Source organism: Electrona antarctica (assembly GCF_951216825.1).
Source record: "Electrona antarctica genome assembly, chromosome: 7".
Lineage (NCBI taxonomy): Eukaryota > Metazoa > Chordata > Actinopteri > Myctophiformes > Myctophidae > Electrona > Electrona antarctica.
The window spans coordinates 15,220,475-15,240,588 of NC_136812.1; the positions used below are offsets into that span (position 1 = coordinate 15,220,475).

At 43.9% G+C, this 20,114-nt stretch overlaps 1 protein-coding gene across 3 annotated transcripts in view; it reads left to right on the forward strand.

The window, feature by feature from the left end:
- ralgps2 (Ral GEF with PH domain and SH3 binding motif 2) overlaps positions 1–20,096 on the forward strand; it is a 106,461-nt gene extending 86,365 nt beyond the window's left edge. Inside the window, exons 10-22 of one of the 3 annotated variants that reach the window (XR_013790461.1) lie at positions 2,572–2,709; positions 3,004–3,094; positions 3,468–3,535; positions 4,180–4,321; positions 5,074–5,225; positions 5,838–5,892; positions 6,625–6,702; positions 8,305–8,410; positions 9,809–9,901; positions 12,188–12,293; positions 14,096–14,187; positions 14,670–14,792; positions 15,622–20,096. Coding sequence is in view for 2 of the 3 variants with exons in the window: in XM_079506478.1 (XP_079362604.1) it covers positions 2,572–2,709; positions 3,004–3,094; positions 3,468–3,535; positions 4,180–4,321; positions 5,074–5,225; positions 5,838–5,892; positions 6,625–6,702; positions 8,305–8,410; positions 9,809–9,901; positions 12,188–12,293; positions 14,096–14,187; positions 14,670–14,699 (1,151 nt within the window). In the remaining variant the exon portion in view is untranslated. Of the gene's footprint in view, positions 1–2,571; positions 2,710–3,003; positions 3,095–3,467; positions 3,536–4,179; positions 4,322–5,073; positions 5,226–5,837; positions 5,893–6,624; positions 6,703–8,304; positions 8,411–9,808; positions 9,902–12,187; positions 12,294–14,095; positions 14,188–14,669 lie in introns of all 3 variants that reach the window. The other 2 variants (XM_079506478.1, XM_079506479.1) reach the window with 2 other exon arrangements.
- Positions 20,097–20,114: the final 18 nt, after the last annotated feature.

A 20,114-nucleotide genomic window follows, 5' to 3' on the forward strand; every position in this document is an offset into this window, starting at 1 on the left:
ACCTTTGATCAAGGACCCTCTAACGACCCCCTATCCACACACTCTTCCCTCTGGGTAATAGGAGGGTGTGATCGTAATGCTGCATTGCGTAGCTTCAAGCAAACATTATCAAGGCTAGTGTATTCAGAACAACTTCCTAGCAGATGCTGAGCTGGCTACGTGAGGACAGGAAAGATGGACAAAGTATATAAAAGTGAGTTGTGGCGTCGTTGTAGAAACATCAGTCGCTCCAGGTGTAGTTGGGTGCTTGCCAGGGCCCTTATTTCCGAGCCCCCCGATTGCCCCCCACCCTCCACCACCCCCTGCTGGGCGTGTGAAACACGGATAATGAGGTCCTCACCTGCAGCAACCTGCATACAATGTGTTTTGTGTTTTTCTTTTTCTGAAATACCAAGGGTGTCTGTTCTCTGCAGGGTAGCTGACTGGATGGATATCCAAGAACAATACCCAGTACTTAGGAACCACATGAAGTCCTCTTCCCTCCTTTTAGTTGCACAGCTGGTCTTTGCAGTCTTTATAAACTATAGTAGTGGGGCATGTGCAGGACACACACGCAGAGTCGCAGACTATTTGTGCCCTAACTACTGTTCTTTATAAACCTGCACATCTGTGTGTGTGTCTGTCTAACTCTCTTCCGGGCAGAATGCAGTGTTGCATGACAAACTGCCATTATCTGATGACATGCTCTGAGATCACCAGCCGAACATCTGCAAGCTCACAGGTTGTGTTTGTACTTTTAGATCTGCTATTTTCGGTGCGCAATACTTGAGGTGTTGCGCGAGCCTTACATCTGTGTCTGCAAAGTCACAGTGCGATGCGTTTTGAGCTTGTAGATGTCAGCACACGACATTGTCGCGCAATGAACTATAATGCAAGTCTTACATCTGTGTCTGCAAAACTCACAGCCCGTTCCTTTCGCCCCCTCTTTCTCTGTGTCCATGTGTCGTTCTCTCTGGTTCTAATCAGATGATGTAGTCTCTGTGGAACCCTGACGAGGAGGTTTTGGCTTTTATCTGCCGGGCCTCGGTCCTGTTTGGCTGCTCCCCCTTGTAAATGTGTCTGTGTGCACGTATATGCATATGCTTTTGGTTGTCTGACAATGAGGTTCCAACTCCAAAAGAAGGCGTGTGTGTGATCGTTGCATTGTGTATGTGATAACTGTTCCCACATCTGCTCTCACTCCCCTCACGTTGCATTAAGCATAAGAGAGGAGAGGAATAGACTGGAAGAGAAGGGACGGTGCACTGCGCGGTCCGTTCACATTTGAATCTCACTTTACAGAATGGTGGGGAAGTGGCTCCCGGGCTTGCCTACTAATGTTAATATTTATATAAGAAACTAAAGATTTGAGCGGTGCTCCGAGCTTGCCAGAGAGAGAGAGAGAGAGAGAGAGAGGTGAGGTAGGGAGAGATACTGAGAGTGTTAAAGTAGGAGGAGGACAGAGACTGGGAGAGGAGAGTGCGACGATGAGAGAAAAGAAACAAACAGAGTTGCACTTTGGGTTTGGCGACGCTGAGGAGGAGATGATGTGCCACCAGCAAAAGATCCTGTCAGCACCATAACTCAGGACCCATGTCGAGGGATCAAGGCAAATTAAGCCTGCGTGAAATCAAAATGAATTGTGTGGTGGATGTCGAGGGTTTTTCTTTCTTGTCATTTCTGGCCAAAGTGATGTAATTGAACAAGCCGCCTGCAATTACCTACGGTTCCTCACATCCAGGAGAAGCGCAGCTGCATGGCCTCGCTTACATCTCTGTGCATCCAAACAACATGGAGTGATAGCACATGACCTCGTTACGTGTTTTAAGTGTTTGTTTACAATTGAGCGAGGCTCACTCTGTGTTGTGTGGAATGGCTTTGTAATCCCAGCGGGGCTTGGAATAACACCTTGGACAGATGGGCTCTGTCCTCATCTGGCCTACGCTGGGACCTTGACCCTCTGCCGAATGGAAAAGTTTGCATGTCAGAATGAAGGGATGTGCATTTACTTACTGTACTAGACAGGTGCCCAAGTCAGGAACGATGCAAGTTGGGAATGCATTTATGCAATACTTGTACTTGTCCGTACTAGTCGTTGCCAGAGTGAGTGCCCAGCGAGGTACCCAGAGATCCATGATGTCATCAAAAACTGCTGACGTCGTGTTGATGATGTACCGCAGACAGACAGATATAGACCTACATTGGGATATAGTGGCCGGTAGAGCAGCTAGATGGGAACCGTGATGTTCCCAGTTCGGTCCCGGGCTCCCCCAGAGTTGGTGTTAAAGTGTCCTTGAGCAAGACACTGAACCCCTAATAACCCTTGCATGGTTTCCTCCGCCATCGGTGTATGAATGTGTCGGATTGTCCTCAGTCGCACGCACGCAAACACGCACGCACGCACGCACCACACACACACTCACACACACACGTTGTGAATGTATTGATGCTTGTAAAGCCCTATCTACTTGTTAGACATGACAGGAGTCTAGAGCCCTTGTGGGTCCTCGCGACTCACAATGGGCATGTGGTTGTGCCACCAGGAACCCCTATAAACAATGTGCTTTTTTTGTCCTTGTTCTCGTATTGCAGGTATGTACCTGTCAGACCTGACGTATGTAGACTCGGCCTATCCCTCCACTGGCAGCATACTGGAGAATGAACAGAGATCCAACCTGATGAATAACATCCTCAGGATTATTTCAGACCTGCAGAGATCCTGTAACTACGGTAAGTCACATACATGTCATAAGTCCCCCCACACACACACACTCAGTGCAAAGTGGAAGGACTTAACACAGACATCGAATGTACAGTCACAGATTCAGTGCATGCATGAACTCACACACACACACACACACACACACAGCGTCGTTGAGATTCAGTAGACATGATGATTGATTGAGGGAGTGATTCTCATTGGTTTCCCACATATTTCAGCGCTTGGAGCTCAGAATCACTTACTGACAACTCAATCTCACTTACACTCTTTAATTACTACACATTCTCTCTGTCCTCCCGCAGATACAACAGTATTGCCTCATGTCCAAAAGTATCTCAACTCAGTCAGGTATATCGAGGAACTGCAGAAGTTTGTGGAGGATGACAACTATAAGTAAGTCACATCATAATTCCGTGGTGTAAGTGGTTACTGGTTGGGGCACATATACCATATCAAAATGCCCTGATCAATGAGTCCCTGGTTTCAGCCAGACCATTTGCTGCATGTCACCCCCCTGATCTTTCTCCGCATCTCCTGTCTCTTTCTAATTTCTACTGTAAGAATGCTTCTACAAATGTTTGTGGTTAATGGTTCTGAAGACGTTGACCCAGCATTGTCACTGTAGTCACCTACGAACTTGAAGCATTTGTTTCTTTAATTAGCCATCGATTTTTTTTTACCCTGTTTTTGATGCTGAGACCAGCACAATGCCACTTTGAATTTCTCTGCTAAATAGCTAGGTAACTGATGATTCAAATATGTTCAGGTTATCTTTGAAGATTGAGCCAGCCACCAGCACACCACGATCTAATGCCTCCAAAGAAGACCTGGTCGGTGAGTCATTTATAGAACTCGTAAAAGTGTTTATAGGACTCCACTTGGTTTGTGGTATGGTATTAAATTAAATTTGAGGAATAGTAGTTATTAGAACCGGTGTGTCTTTGCTGACAGAAGATTCAGTTCAATCAGAGCTATATCTCTACTGTCGGGCAGAAACCACCTAACTACAAAATGTAAATTTTTCAGAAAATGAAACTTTCAACATCCCTCCTACAAACATCCAGCTCAATGGAGTTAGGAGGTTTTGTCTGAAGCGCATTTTAATGCTTTTCATTGGTTCAATTTATTTTTAACCAACACAGGGTGTTCAATAGCACTGATTTATGCCCCCAAAAAAATCAAAAACCTCAAAAATGGAGTTAGGTGGTTTCCTCCCGACAGCAACAATATACTTTGTTGACTGGGTTCCCCCATGGATCTGAATCAGCCCTCTCCATTCTTCTCTCTATACCAAATATTTTGTGTAATTTCAAGATATGCTAAAATCTCCACGATACGATTATTGTGAGTGTTTTTGTAATCAAGAGAAAACGATAGTAACGATTATCATCCCATCCCCCTACGCTAGAGTGCATATTATGGTTGAAAAATAAATACATGTTTGTAAACTTTTCCCGTCTCCCCGTGCATGCTCACAGGCCAGGAGGCGTCTGCATCCCCTCTCTGCTGCCGTAAAGGGACGGGAGCGGCAGACGGAGCCATGATCGTCCCAGCCACGCCTCCCTCCCCCAGGAACCTCCTGCCCTATGGGCACAGGAAGTGCCACAGTCTGGGCTACAAGTCAGTCACAGTCACACCCTCAGTGGGACACAGAGCAGAGCCACACAGTCAACAGTAATGGAACACACACACACAGCCAGTCCCCCACTTACTGCACACAATCAGTCATCAAGTGGAGTAGAGCACTGGTTCCAACCAAAAACACTGTGTTGGGACCCATTTGTGGGTCGCAGACACATTGTTATGGTTCCCCTTTTTTGTTTCCTAAATTTGGTTTTTAATTATTTCCAAATATTTTCAAAAAAGTGTTTTTCAGTAACTTCATAACTATATAAAAGAAAATGTAAGAAATTCCATAAATTAGAAGAAAAAGTAGTGTATCCGGTGTTGTGTTATACTGGGACACACTGGGACACATTCCTCATCTATGCAAACATACCTGTCAATAAAAAGTGAGTGAAGAGTTATGTTTCTTAGGGAGATCAATAGCCTTTCCATATGTCTAGCTAACCGAGTCTCAGGTTAATAGTCAAAGTCTCCAAAAGCACAGCCTGACATATTTTAGGCAAGGTGCAGCAGGGTGAACATTTCAACCTGTAGATGCCAGCACTGACTTCTTGAACTGTATTGTTGCATCACAAGTTTACAGGCGCAAATGACAAATAGTTATAACACTAGCCTCCTTTGTATATATGGAAGAGAAAAAGCAAATTATACACAAAGGTTGTATCAAAAATAATGATCTCCCCCATCTCTCTCCTCCCTTCCATCTTCCTGCCCTCTGTCAATCCTTCCTTCTCTTTTCTACGTAGCTTTATTCACAAGATGAACACAGTGGAGTTTAAGAGTGCTACGTTCCCCAATGCCGGCTCTCGCCATCTGTTGGATGACAGCGTCCTGGAGAGCAACACCCCCGCCAGGGGACACGCAGAGAGCTCCACTCTGTCCAGTGGCATCTCACTTGGTAAGACAAAGAGAAAAGGCCACTAGCTGCTCCACCAGACCTGGAACCGAGTGCCGTGCTACGAATTTGTAGATCTGCTCTTTTAGAAAAATCGTGAAAACGTGTGCAAATCTTTGAATATATTATATATATTCGTTCACAGCAAGCATTTTTAACTCGTATCTTTGCTTCTGGGGGGTCCCTGAAACAACATATTTTCAGATGGGGTTCGATGGCCAATTACATAAAAATGTTGGGGTCCCTGACATGAAATTGTCATAAAAACAACTGTCAGGATTTAGAATTTTGACAATGAAGTGACAATGAAGATGTGGAAATGTGACAATGTTTCAGTCCTGTGTGGACCTTTGTCAGGTCCTGAACCTATCCTCGTCACATGAAATAGAGTAAGCCTAAAAATGCAGGGGTCCCTTTCTGTTTGTGGACAATAAAACTCAGCCAAGCACATAGAGGTTGTAAGTTAGACTTTTATTGATCCTTCCCGGGAAATTCAGGTTCAGCTTTACTGAGCTGGGGGTGGGCGGTCTGAGAGGCTGTGTCTTGCTTAGGAATTGCACAGGAAATTCTCATTCTCGTGTGTGTGTGTGTGTTTGTGCGTGTGCGTGCGCGCAGGGAGTAGCGAGGGCTCTGAGCTCAGTGAGGAGATGTCCTGGCCAGCTTTTGAGAGGTAAGTCCATTACACACACGCATGGTGTGTGCATTCTTCTCCCATCCACATTCTTTTTCTTTTTTTAAAGAAAACCGCCCTGAACTCTGTTGTGAATGTGTGAAGCTCTGGCCTCGAAACGCTGCTACAGTATGCACAATGATACGTAACGCCCCGAGCAGCATTGTTTGTAGCCTCACATCTAACTATTTTAATGAATGCTTCGTCACACAAGCGCGTCACACGACAAAGACATTTGCTGTGTGATGTGGATGGGTGACATAAATCATGCTCCGATTGTGTAATCCAGCCTTGAGACCACCCCGCCTCATCATCACTCCGCTGCTCCTTCCTTTGTAGTGAAGATGCAAAACGTCACTCCTTCGCCAGCATGTATCAATCCACTCAATAACAGTCCCTCCACGCCAATAACCGTCTGCTGCCAAAACCCGATAGCCCCTCAGGCAAACACTGTCCCGGCCCAGAAACCCAATATGCCTGAAAAGCAACGCAACCCTCTTTTTCCAAAACACCAATCTTCTAAATCCTTTAACTCTGCAACCACCAATCCATCCATAACTCTTCTAATAATGTGCCAAATGACAACTCCAACCTCCTCCTCCTCCATCCAGCCTTAATTCATGGAAACGCACAAAAAAAACCTAGACACACACACACAAACACAACCTTAACAGTGTTCCCGTTCCGTGCCCCCCCACCCCACCTATCCTATTCCTATCCTACTCTGAACAGGACTCGGTTCTATCACTCTCTGGGCCCTGTGACCCGCGTGTCTCGCATCCCCTACAGAGGAGTCCTGAGGCCCAGCAGGTATACAACGACTCAACCCGAAACCCCCCTCCTCCTCTCTCCATGCCCCCCTCCCCCTGCCGGGGGCCACTGTTTGCTGGTGCTTAGAGGGTGTGCGGTGTTGGGTTAAGCAGCTGATGGGTGCTGGGTGTGTGGCGTGAAATTGCGTGTTTGGGGAGTTTTGGGACTGTGTGTTTTTTTCCTTCTACTCTGCAAAAGGTAAAGGAGACTTCTGTTGCCTCGGAGACATAATTCTGTCTTTGGTCTTTACTGCCCACCATCAATCTTTCATTTTGAACACACACACACACACACACACACACACACACACACACACACACACACACACAGCGTTGTTGAGATTCAGTAGACCTAGAGTAATTCTCGTTGGTTTCCAACATATTTCAGAGCTTGGAGCTCAGAGTGAGTTTCCACAGTCACAATGAACTCCACGTGTGGCTGGAAAGACGCATCCTCATTCCGACGGCAGAGAGAGAGAGAACAGACAGTGATTAAGTATGATTGCTGCCAGGTCCCATGGACAACAAGGTTTTAACCACTTACCGGTAAAACCTTAACATAAGTCACTGTACATCAAATAACGTACAACACATTGTGAGCTTGTAGACTTACTTTAGTCGAATGTTCGCCTATTTGTGACCAATATAGAACGTCGCAGTCCCGCCCCCTCGAGAGACCCGGAAAAGAAATCCCGTTCATTTTCCTCACAGACTTTTCAGAAAGTATTTATTTAAAGACGTTTACGCCGCGGACAAAGCCAACTGTTGTCGTGACAAGTTTTGGGCCAAACAAATAATTAGAAAGTAGAAAAAAACGGTTGTTTTTCTTCTTTGTAATTATTTGTTTGGTCCAAAATATTGTGTTTGTTGTCCTGATTTGTCACGACTCGAGTTGGCTTCGTACGACGCTTAAAAGGTCTTTAAATAAATACTTTTTGAAATGTCTATGGGAAAAATGCATTGGGATTAATTTCCTGGGCCTGGCGTCGTCATGAAAGGGGGCGGGACTGCGACGCTCTATAGTAGTAGTCCCCTGGTTTCTCCGAATGTTCAACTCTTATGAACATGCCCAGAATATGGATGATAGGGTTCATCTGGTTAAGACAGTTGCTTACAGATAGGGCTGGGGTCTCTCTCTCTCTGTCCAGGGGGCTTCAGTGGGTTTTTTCAGCACTTGGGGCTTTCCTGCTCTGATCCTCCAGACAGACACAATCTGCACACCGCCTTCCTCTCTCTCTCTGTCTGCGCCTCACTATGCAGAGAGATTTGTATATGTGAAATTCAATTTCGCAAACAAAATAGATGAGATTAAACATCAACAATTCATGACATGAAGCGGCGTTATTGTTTAGTTTTGTTATTGTTTTTTTTATCGAGGAGAGAGTTTGCAGATTGTGTCCGCCTGTATTCATTGCAAATTTTTGTTTTGATCTCGCAAGTGCGTGCGTGCTTGGGTGTGTGTGCGTGCGTGCGTGCGTGCGTGCGTGCGTGCGTGAGTGCGTGCGTGAGTGCGTGCGCCGAGTGTGTGTACTTGGCGTTGAATTGGTTTAATGTTGGGTGCGGTGTTTGTGTGTTTATCGACACTGTGTCCATCCTGCTGTAGCTCAGCGGAGTCTGAGGAGCTGGCAGTCCACCTGTATCCTGGAGCAGTCACAGTCCAGGGGGTCCTAAGACGTAAGACTGTCCTCAAGGAGGGCAAGAAGCCCACGGTGAGAGCATTTGTATACACACACACACACACACACACACACACACACACACACACACACACAGACACCTGGCCTGTGCAGCTGCATGTTGAGGGTGAGGTCTGGAGATCAGCATCTATAAAGACCATCCCCAGAACAAGAGTGGGCCTCAGAGAATCACAGAGAACTTCCTTCCTCCCTCTGTTTGTCTTTACCCTTCATTCTTTCCACACTGAACTCTCGCTCTCTCTCTCTCTCTCTCTCTCTTTTCTCTCTCTCTCTGCTTTTCTTTATGTCGTCCTCATGTTTCAAAAAACATATTTTTTTATGTCTACTCATGCTGAGCATCTCTTTCCCGTGCTCTTTGTGCTGTGCCTGGAAACAAATCTGGAGCTCTTTACAGTGCAGCTGTAACTCCTAAGACAGACAGCGGTCTGTGATCATATAGGTGATATACAAGCTTCTGGTGATGATGAAGTAACGGAGAACCAAAGTGGGGGAAACGTCTTTGCTGTGGCGAGCATGAATTAGCTGTTTACTGCCCTCTATGGTTTGTTTCTCATTCTGTCCTTGCGTCCGTTCCCTGCATGTATTTTCCATTTGGGTCTCGGAGGGTTTCTCTCCTCTCAGTATAACGTATTGCTAATTTTTAAAAGTGCATTCTTCAATTACCTAACCAGGCATGAACTGGAAAAATCTAATCTTCTTTTTCTTTGCCAAACCACCAGTGTACATGCGGTCTCCATTCCCTTGAATTTCCTTTCTCGTCTTTTGCCTCTGTAATCTTCTCTCTTTATCTGTGCTCCAAGTGGAGCTAGGGGTTTCTTTATGTCAAACAAGGCAGAACCAGACATAAAGCCACAACCAATTTCCCACATATTTTACACTATTAAAGGATTTGAAAGGTCTTTCCAAACTCGCATTTGTCTATTAGAAGATATTCACCAACCACTTAACCACTTGAGCCCTATTTTATATTTCGTTGTAGTATGATTGCGTTACACAGTGAAGAAAGATAGATAGACACTTTATTGATCCCAGAGGGAAGATTCAGATGATCCCATAGCTCATACAGGCATAACAATATGGTTACTACACACAGACACACACACACACACACACACACACACACACACACACACACACACATATAAAAATATATATATATATATAATTTTTTTGCCTATAATCTCATGCCCAAAATAGGCATGCAATATTGAAAGTGGTTAAAGGGCTTGTTTCACATTTTCAACTTTTAGATTCATTCAGGCATCACATTAATCCACCACATACTGTACATTTCAGCGCGAGGCACAGCATACATAACATTGGTTGAACTTCAAGGATAGATGTTAAATTTGACATGTACTTTACGGTTGAGCGAGGTTGTGACTGGATGTGGCCTTTGTCTCCCAACAGGTGGCGTCCTGGACCAAGTACTGGGTGGCTCTGTGTTCCACACAGCTCTACTACTACCCTGCCAAGTCCCTAAAGGCCGCGGAGAGAAAGCATGTAAGTCAAACGCATAAGTCTGTCAGTCACACATACAGTAACTGTTATGTCACTGTCCTCTCCGCTTACCAACCTCAAATTGCTCCTGCATGTTCTCAACGGCAATAAAGCAGCTGGTCATTGTTCTCGTGGAATTGAATCCAGGCCTGTAGAAAGAACACATTACATCAGACTGTCTGTGTGTGTGTATCAATTTTCTCAGGAAACTAGGATCACAGGTATGCAAAGAACCTAGCATCAGTCTAAACGATAAACTATCAAAATACGGTATAATCTGTATAATTGAAACTATAGGTTTTCTCAGGTCGTCCTCAGATGAGCCTTCCATCATCGCTTCCTGTCATCCCGGTTCTCCATAGGTTGCCATTGAAACAATGAACCTAGCATCTGTTTAAATAACATGAGAACGACCCAGGTTAGGAGAGTGCAGGGGTGGATCAAAGCAAAATGGCAAAGAAACCTGGTATATCCAGTCAATCACTTTAGTCCCAGCGATGCCAAGGTCAGCAAGGGTGTCCAGGAGCAGAGCTGGTGGTTCTCTGTGTCAAATGCTTGCTGATGCATTGAGTACTTCTGACTGAATCACAAAGCTGTTTGGAAACAACATGTTTCAATCGTTTTGGAAAGAAGGGAAAGGAGTGATACCGGTCTGTAGTTCTTGATGTCTGAGGGGTCAAGATCTTTTCAAAATAGCCAATCTACAAGTGGATCAGCTTTTGTCCATATCGCCCAGGCCTACCTCAAACTTTATATATTTGACGGGAGGACATTTGCCGAAATGGCACAGGAGTGTGTGTGATGTACTGTAGGGAGCATCAGAGAAAAAGGAGAGTGAAAAGCAGAATGCAGATAAGTGCAGGGGTTGTGGGTTGGACTGTGGATGCAGTAATGCCAGGGAGCTAGGCCTGGCTCAGCAAGGGATGGACAGATGGTAGCACTCATTGAATAATGAGAGCCATGACATCACCGCAGTCCTGGGTGTCATTCTTACCGTAATGGGAACCTTGTGGGAGCACACATTACAAAACGCAGTGAACCACGTACACCTAAACGTCTTTGTTGGTATTTCCCCTCCTGGCCTGTTTTTTTTTTCTCTTTTTTTTTTGTTTCTGCCTTTTATGATAGTCCACAGTGAAGAGAGACAGAACATAGAGAGAGATTCGGGGAGTGACATGCAGCAAAGGTTCATCTGGCTCGGGAATCGAACCTGCAACTAACTGTTCGGCATCAGATCCTATGTGGTACTGGTACGCGCATTACAGTGGCGTGTGCGTGTCCAGACTTTTTGGACTGGGCTGATCCCTTTTTGGTCCACACATGGGCGCACATATGCACGCATATAGCATTTATTTTCTCCACTACTGCGCATACTACTTTAATAACTAACATTACTATTGTTTTGTGTGTGGGTGTGTGGTGTGTGTGCGTGTGCGTGCTTTGTGTGTGCGTGCTTTGTGTGTATAGAGTAGCAAAGAAGTCAACGGTCACATTTTTTGCCTTGAGAAAGGGTAATGATTTTTGGACTTAAAGCTGTATGAAATAGTGTTTGCAAACACTACCACCACTCCCGTGGTGGGAGTTCTGCTCTTGTTTTGGGCACTGGGGGCCACGCATTCAAAATAAAATAATCCACAAAACTAGCGTCATCTGTATTGTTAACCTTATAGAGCAACTTTTGTTCAACTTTGATCCCTTTGGCTTCAGCTGCCCGTGCCCGGTCAGCTGTTTATAGGTACCTACGAGGTGAACGGCACATGAAAACATTTACTTGTAGACTTGTTCCGGCTACTTTATAACTTTATACATTTTGTGTCACCGAGGAAATTAGAATGACTTCAACAATTTAGACTGCGAAAATGTACATAGAACGGGCAGAGAGACAGGAGAGCGAGAGAAGCCGTGCCAACAGCTGCAACGAGAGCGTGAGAGAACGTTACCTGGTGGTGTCTGGTGTTCTTGTACTGAGGGTGAGCCATATGCCCAAAGAGGTGGTGCAAAGCTACTGCTGACACTGTAGCTGACACAAAACGTATAAAGTAGCCAGTACGAGTCTACAAGTAAATGTTTTCAAGCACTGTTCACGTTGAAACCTGACCAAAGTGCACCTAGCTTTGATTTATGGCAAGTATTTCATACAGCTTTAAGTCCAAAAATCCAAACTAACCCTTTAAAATGGTTTTGTCCCGTCGTATATATTTGGTCTGAAATGGGATTGAGCTTGACTTAAAACAGTTTTGAACACAATTAATTGGGTTTTTCACTTTTTCTCTCTGTTCACTTTCTCAGTTCAAGTCGACAGCCAGCAAGTGTGTGTGTGTGGTGGGTCTGATGGCCATGATGGCGGACGACCCCGAGCATCCTGACATCTTCCTGTTGACTGACTCTGAACATGGTGAGACTGTGTTAGAACACACCATTTGGTCCCACACTCTCCCAGTTAAATGACACTGAGGATTTTACTGTAGCTTTCTATGTGTGGACCTTCCTTCCATTGTTTTCCATCAACTGTATAGCCCAATATAGCCTGTAATAAATACTTAAACCCCCTTTAACCTAATTAAGAAATAATACATGAGAGGGGGTGCTATACCTTATAGGGCCAGTGCATAGGGAGGAGTTTCACTCAGGATGGGTTATTCTCGTTGCCATTTTCCTGCCTACCAGTAGGCTATAGTAGTAGGCTGCTAGGCTACATTTTCCAGCCTCACTGTGGAGACATACTGTATAACATTGTAGATATTAAATAAACACTGTATGGTTTGGGTGTCAGATGACAGAATAAACCTTGATCCGCAACATTACTGTTGTGAACTTAGAGATACTCTAACTTGTCCATTCCACCGCGATCCGTCATAATTATGCTTCCATTGTAGCCTTGCAATGCGTTGACTGTCGGAGATATCAAATAATTAAATACAAGCTGTATGGTTTCTTTGATTTGGGTGTCGGCTGACAAAATAACATAACCTTCAGCAACATTCCCAAACACATGTATGCTCTGCTCTCTACCTGTCCTCAAACGACCATGACGGTGTAATCAAAATAATAATGGTCAGATCGCATACAGACAGATTATTTATTTACTGCGGAGAGAACACATGTTTGACTGATCACTCGTCACTCTCGTGGCGTTTTTCCCCCTCTCCCTTGTTCCATAACGAGGATATGCAACACATGTGGACAGATATGTCCACATGTCTTCTCGTCAAGTAAGATGTAAACATTGAGAACTGTTTTGACGAGGGCGGCTATCAGATCAGAACACCTGAACATTTCCTAACGGCGAATAATAATACCACCATCGATCCAGAGCCATAGAGTAGAAGAGTTGTGACATGTCAAAGATAGTAGAGAGATGGAAGATGGTGTACTGCAGTGACAGTATACACACCAGCGTCACTGATAAGCAAACTTACGAACTACAGACTGGCACCCAAGTAGCCTAGCATCCTACTAGCCTACATGTAGGCAGGAAGATGGCACCCAAATAAGCCAAAATCCTACCAAACTTGATAATGTCCACCCACAGCTGCATTTTGCTTTTTTCTTTCGAGTCAGTAATATAATTCATGAAACCGTTAAGATATTGGCATTCAACCTTCAGCATCATACCTATGACTGCAGAAAACCAGTAAATATATCATGCTATAATTTATAGCTTATTATTACTACCTCTAAGTCCACGTCCTTACTCCTGAATAATCCTTGAAAAGTGAGTATGTGCCCAATGTACTTACTCGACGCTTTTGTCTCACAAATAATCTTGCGGTCTTAATCTACGCCACTATATCAATATAAGTTGTGTGTACTGGAAATGACTAACTGTAATATTGAAGACATATTAATGTTATCCGTGCACGCAGTAAATTGAGATTAGTCCGTGAATAGGTACTTGTACATCATTCAGACACACCAGGGACATGAAATCCTGTCTATCTGACCGAGCAGTAACCCCTTTGCTTTCAGTTAATAGCATGTGGACCGCATTCTGGTGATATTGGACGGTCGTAGCCTTCATTCACAACATTATGTGCGCACAGACACACAAGCTACAGTTTTCACTACTTCCACATGTGCAGTGGGTTTGATTTGTGTAGGTTGAGCGTGGCTGAAGACTCTATAGACTGTACTCTGTGGGGGGTGGGGGACAAAACGCATATTGTATTTGACCCTGTGTTTGTCTCTGTTTCCTAGGTAACACTTACAAGTATCAGGCAGGGAACCGAATGAATGCTCTGCTCTGGTTCAAACATCTGAGTGCAGCCTGCCAGAGCAACAGACAACAGGTCTGTTAGAATCCACACAAATTCACACAAAACACCTCATCTTTTATCCAACATCTGTCGCTCACAATCTGAGCTTGTAGATTTTCTGCACTGAACAGAGTTGCACCATTAACCCGTTAAAACTTGAGTCCAATTCTGCAAATGCCTTCTAAATTCTAACAGTTTTCTGAATAACCTACTATATGTTGCTATATCGTTGCTGTTGGGCAGAAACCTCATACATATTTTCTGTTTATATGTTATTGTTTTTTTGTGTAAATGAATGCTTTACTCCAGCGTTACACAAAAGCACCAAAAGTAGCAGATCGGCAAGCTCGAAACGTGTCGCTTCGCACCACGCTGTGTTGTCTGCTACTTTTTAATTTGAATCCATGTGATGGTTCTACCCAACTGAGACAATGAATAGCTGAAATCTAAAATGACACGGATGCTTTCCCGGTTTAAATGGGTTAAGTATAAACTAAGCATAAATCATCCCACAGGTGCCAGCCAATCTGATGTCATTCGAGTGATTGACGGTGAAGAGTGTAGCGTGACTTGAGCGACGGGACAGCGGGATGAGGAAAACGGAGGAGGAGGGGAAGAGGAAGTTGAGGATTGACTCGGTAATGGGAGCTTTCACTGCCATGAGCCACTGATCCACTGATTCCCGAGCCCCAGCCTCACGTGCCACCACTGCCTTAACCACAGGATCGTGTGTATGTGTGTGTTTGTGCGCTGAGCGATTTGGTGTGTGTGTGTGTGTATTTGTGTGTCTTTGTGTGGAAGTAACTCATTTTGGCTGCATTGACTACTGAACACAGATGTGCGCCACTGCTCCGTTATCATGTGGGCTCTCGGTCACGCTCCCTCTGTGTGTTTGGCTCCAGCGGTGCCATTTGACTTCTCTTCTCCTCTCTCGCGGAATGTCCTTTAGGGCTGGATGGACATGAATAATCTTTTCTTTTCTTTTTTTCTTTTTTTTTCAAAGTAGGAGAACCCATTTTTTACTGGCAACTTCAATGTGCTCCAATGGAACATTTTCCCCTTTCGAATAGGCTGGGCAACCCACATTATACTCGGTCACAAGTTAACACACACACCCTCTTACACTGGACTAACTCGATGAACTATGGAGGGTTTGAACCTAAACTTTTTACTTTATTATGACTAATCACGTGTTGACCACAGACCTTGTTGGTCTCTTCGTACACAAGTTGACTTGGGATCATCAGTTTTACACACACACACACACACACACACACACGCCTGTTTGATTGCAGCATTTTAAAAATAAGGGCTCTGATTCTCAACCGATCCCAGCAGAAAGGACTCCCACACTCCCTGAATGTGTCTAGTTTTTATTACAGAACTACTACCCCTTTGTCATACTGTATACTCACTATGTGTACTGTACGTATGTATGTATGTATGTCTGTGTATGTGTGTGTATAGCTGTGAAGTGACGGATACAAAAAACACTGCAGATCTATTTGATTCCTTGAATCATCAGTCTTCAGTTCCAACACATGGGTACGATAATCCCAGAGACTAAGCTAAGTATTTCCCACCATTCTATATAGAAACTTTTTTTGTAAAAGTATTTTTTGTGTTCTCCAGACTATTGTTTTCTCTCACCAGACTACTCCAAGCCAAGGGTTAGCCACCCTTAAGTTAGATAAGAGAGGCACAGGACACACACCAACACACACACACACACACACACACACACACGCACACAAAACACTAAAGACTTCCAAGCTGTGAAAGAATCCAATGGAGAGAGCAATGAGAACCTGTGATACATGTGATACATTTTATCACTGCTTCCTTTCGTTGCTTTAATTCAGTAGGGGACTGGAGCGGGCCTGCTTTACAAGTGAAGACGAGAGGGAGTGTATGTGTGTGTGTGCGCGCGCGTGAGACACACAATTCACTCCACTGCAAAGACTCAAAGCTATCTGGAGCCATTCAGAATCCAATGGAAATCGTATTCGTCATTGTTTCTTCTTTTTTTTTGCTTTGTTCCTTTTCTTGTCTTTCTTTCGGAGGGATGGGGTGGGATTTGCAGTATTATGATGTTGTTGTAGTTGACTTGCACATGTCTAGGTGGTTTTAAATGTCTGTTACACTTGTATGTTACATTTAATTTTTTGGTCTGTTTTGGGGAGGGGGGGTTGCCTCCCTTTTAGGAGTGCTTGTTTTGTACCTTTTAGTAGTTTTGCTTTGATTTAGTCCCCCCCCCTTTCTATGGTGAGTACTACAGAACTGACCTATCATTACAGTATCCGGCTCAACTTTTAGGCTCTAAATCCCTTTGCCCTTCGGATTAGTTTCCTTGGTTATAATCTGTGCCAAGTGATAAGTGGTATTGCTGGCCCTTTCCATTCATTCATTCAGTTTGTTGGGAGTTTAAGGGCAAAGTTCAAGGCTGCCATGGAATCAGGCATTGTGTTTTTTCATGGAAAACAGCTGTTTGGCTTGTTTCACTAGGAAAATGCTGTGTTCATAATTTCCAGTATGTATTACATCTGTTTTGGTGCGCCAAATGCACTATTCTCAATTTATCTTCTTTTGAGAGCAAGTGTTAAAAAATAATCCGGATGAACAAATTATTACCGTAATTTTTATTTGGTATTTGTAACTTTTCTCCTTTTTTAAATTTAATTTAATTTTTCAGTTGTTGCCAATCCCCCCATGTGTCACCGCTACTGCTTGGTCTGGGGAGGATGTTGATGACCACATCTCCTTCATTATAAATGGATTCGCCAGCCACTTCTTTTCACTTTATAGTGAGGAGTTTCACCAGGAGGGCGTAACGTGTTTAGAGGAACACCCACCCACAACCATGGCCAATCTGCTCTGTGCGTAACTGTAGTCCCAGTTTTCAGAATGTGGCATTCCATGTTTGTCGTTTCCATTTCCCCATAGTTTTGTTTGGTTGACAGCAGATTTGAACTGGAAGTTGTCACGTGTTTCCGGTTCAAAACCTGCTGCAGAGCCAATCAAACGACCTTCTGACAACTGGGACTACAGTTATGCACAGAGCTGATTGTGCTTGTTGGCATGCCCGGCCAAGCCAGAGACATTGTGGAGAAATCACACCGCTCAGTCTCTAGTGTGGTGAGCAGGTACTACCTCTTGCCACCTGGAAAACCCATGAACAAATTATTTATTTGGAAAAAAGGACAAAGTTGCATTGCCTGCGTGATGATGATGGGTTGTGTTTTCCATCATTTTCAGCCTCATATTGAAAACAACTGTTTACATAGTATGTTTACACAATCCTTAACATAGCATCACAACTCTTTTACATTTCTTAACACAAAACACTTGACATTACCTGCTCTAGCTACGGGGAATTCAGTTTCCACTCCATTAGTGAGCTCGCTTTAGCTTGGTATTTCGTTTCTAGCCGTTAATACATGGTGCTGAAAAATACCCGCACTTTTAACTGTTAAATTGGTATCAAAGTCCCCACTAATGTACTCCACTGACACACTTTCTTCTGGGCCAGAAGCCTAATTCATGCTATGACAAAAGAAATGTTGCATTGACACTTACTTGATGGTCCACATTCAGCCCTGTCACACAATCTACAGTAATACCCGGTTGACAGTGACACTGCCAGTGAGTGTTCAGCTGAGGCATGCATGGAACACTCCTGCAGACGTTCTACAGGTCAGGACTGCACCTTGGCCAACACTGTGTGGATGGAGTCTGCCAGACATCCGCATAAATAGGAAATCAGAGGGTAGTTACTCCAATGCACATCAGTCCTTTGTAGAGCAGCGTTTCTAGTGAAGAAACGGTAGTGGATTAACCTGTGGAGGGATGGACGAATTAATGAAGAAGCCAAAGATGGGTGAATAGATACAGTGCAGTTTATTTTATTTTTTTAATTTAAAAAAAAGATGCCATTGATGCAGCGTGGAACTGGCTAGCTAATCATCTATGTTTGGCAGCTCAAGCAAGGTGCTCTAAGCTGGCTTAATTTGTACTAGATTAGTACTTAAGACTGGTCAGCATATAGAAATGTAACCGTGTGTGGTGTGGGGGAGACGTGGGAGACGTTCACTGGGACGTGGGAGAGCTTTTTTTTTTTTTTTTGTATTTTAGAAACGTAGAGGCACCCCGGTATGAAATGCCAAATTCCCAGAGCTGTAGACGAACGAATTGTTTGGATTCGGAGAGCTAGAGTACAATCTGATGTTTTGATCCATGAATGTTCAGTTCAGCATTCATACTGTTGAGTACAGCATGAGGGTATACTTTAATGTGGTCATTTGTTCAGCTAGTGGCGTGGTCGTTTGACAAAGTAAAAATTACGCTTTTTTTTTTTTTTAGACAGATTCCAATTTCTAGAATGCCATCAGTGAGTTGAGGACAAACGGGTTGCCAATGAAATAAGGAGTAAGATGGGGAACAAAGCAGGTGAGGTGTACCTGCAGAGTGAGGGAAGCTGATTACCATGCATAGTCACAGTAACCGTGTGGCCAATTTACAGTTAACTGATAAGATTTGAGAAGCCCTTTAAAACCTGCTGTCGTTTCCAATGCAGTCAGTCTAAGACTGCCCGCTTGGCACCACTTTATTAAGCGTCACAATAATAATAATCATTAGACCCCAGAGAGGGTGACCGATCGATGCATTCTCAGAAATCCAAAGGCAGTAGCCAGTGGTGGTCTTGTTAATAGAAGTATTAACTGCATCCTCTCGTCTCATGCGAGGATTGCGAGCCCCTCTGTCCCCCGACATCTCTTTCATGTTGATTTGTAATGACAATGAAAAGTGGAAAAAGACAGTTGCAATGACAGTGACTCAGACTTGCATCCGATCAATTGTGAGTGGTGCGCATCCACAAGATTCTATCATGGGACACCACACCAGACAAAGTTCTCTGCTTTGGATACTACTTTGTTTAACAACATTTCTCTTAAGAAATACCCTGATTGTCCAAAGAGCTTTTCTTTCTGAGTTTTTACCATTGTACCTGAATTTAATGTGTTTTTCTTTCTTTTTCTGTCGTAACATCATAATATGAAACGGTAATTCAGCCATGTTGGCTCTGTATTGGAATGGTCTAATGTCTCATGCTCATCACTCCATAATGATGTCTTCATATGAAGAGTTAACTCCATTTCAGAAGCTTCCTTAAATGCTGAGTTTAGATTTACTTCTGTACTAGGAACACACACAGAGCATGATTTCTTTTCCTCTCTTCCCTTTTTTTTCTTCAAATGTTTAACCACTCAGATGAAGTGAATGGTCTGGGTTTCAATCAGAGAAGGTGTCGAGCTTAAGTTACGCTCCTTTTACAAACGGCGTTGCTGTAGCAAGCTACAGTATAAAGAGTATAAATTAAGCTTTGGCATCATTATGCAACATGTTCAGACAAGTGGAATCGGCATGAATGTACAGTTTTTAGTTCTACACACTCTTGCTTTGAGAGGGTGTCATTTGTGACTCATCATCAAGGATGTTAGCCGGCTTTGTTCATGTCACATGAAGAAGGCGAGATGTAGATATGCTATACCTTTTAGTCCCCACCCTATTGTGTGTGTGTGTGTGTGTGCGTGTGTGTGCACGCTTGTGCGCCTGTCAACCCTCCTGTCATTACATGGGCTAGCGCTATGACCTCTTACCTGAGTGATGCGCTCCCAGCCATTAAGACGAGAACCAATAAACACTCTGCCCTTTTTTACTCCACTCATTTGTATCTTGCTTATTTTCGTGTTGAATGTACATTGAATTGTGTGTGATTGATTATCTGCGCTATGGAGGACAGACATGCTGAGTGGGAAAGGTGTGTGTGCAAGAAGGTTGTTTACTGATTTGTGTCACCCAGAGCTGTGTCACTTAAGTACTAACAAAAACAATGTTTGCCAAAAATTCATATCACTGAAATAAAATTTGAACTTTGAAACGCCTTTCAGACTTGTTCAAGT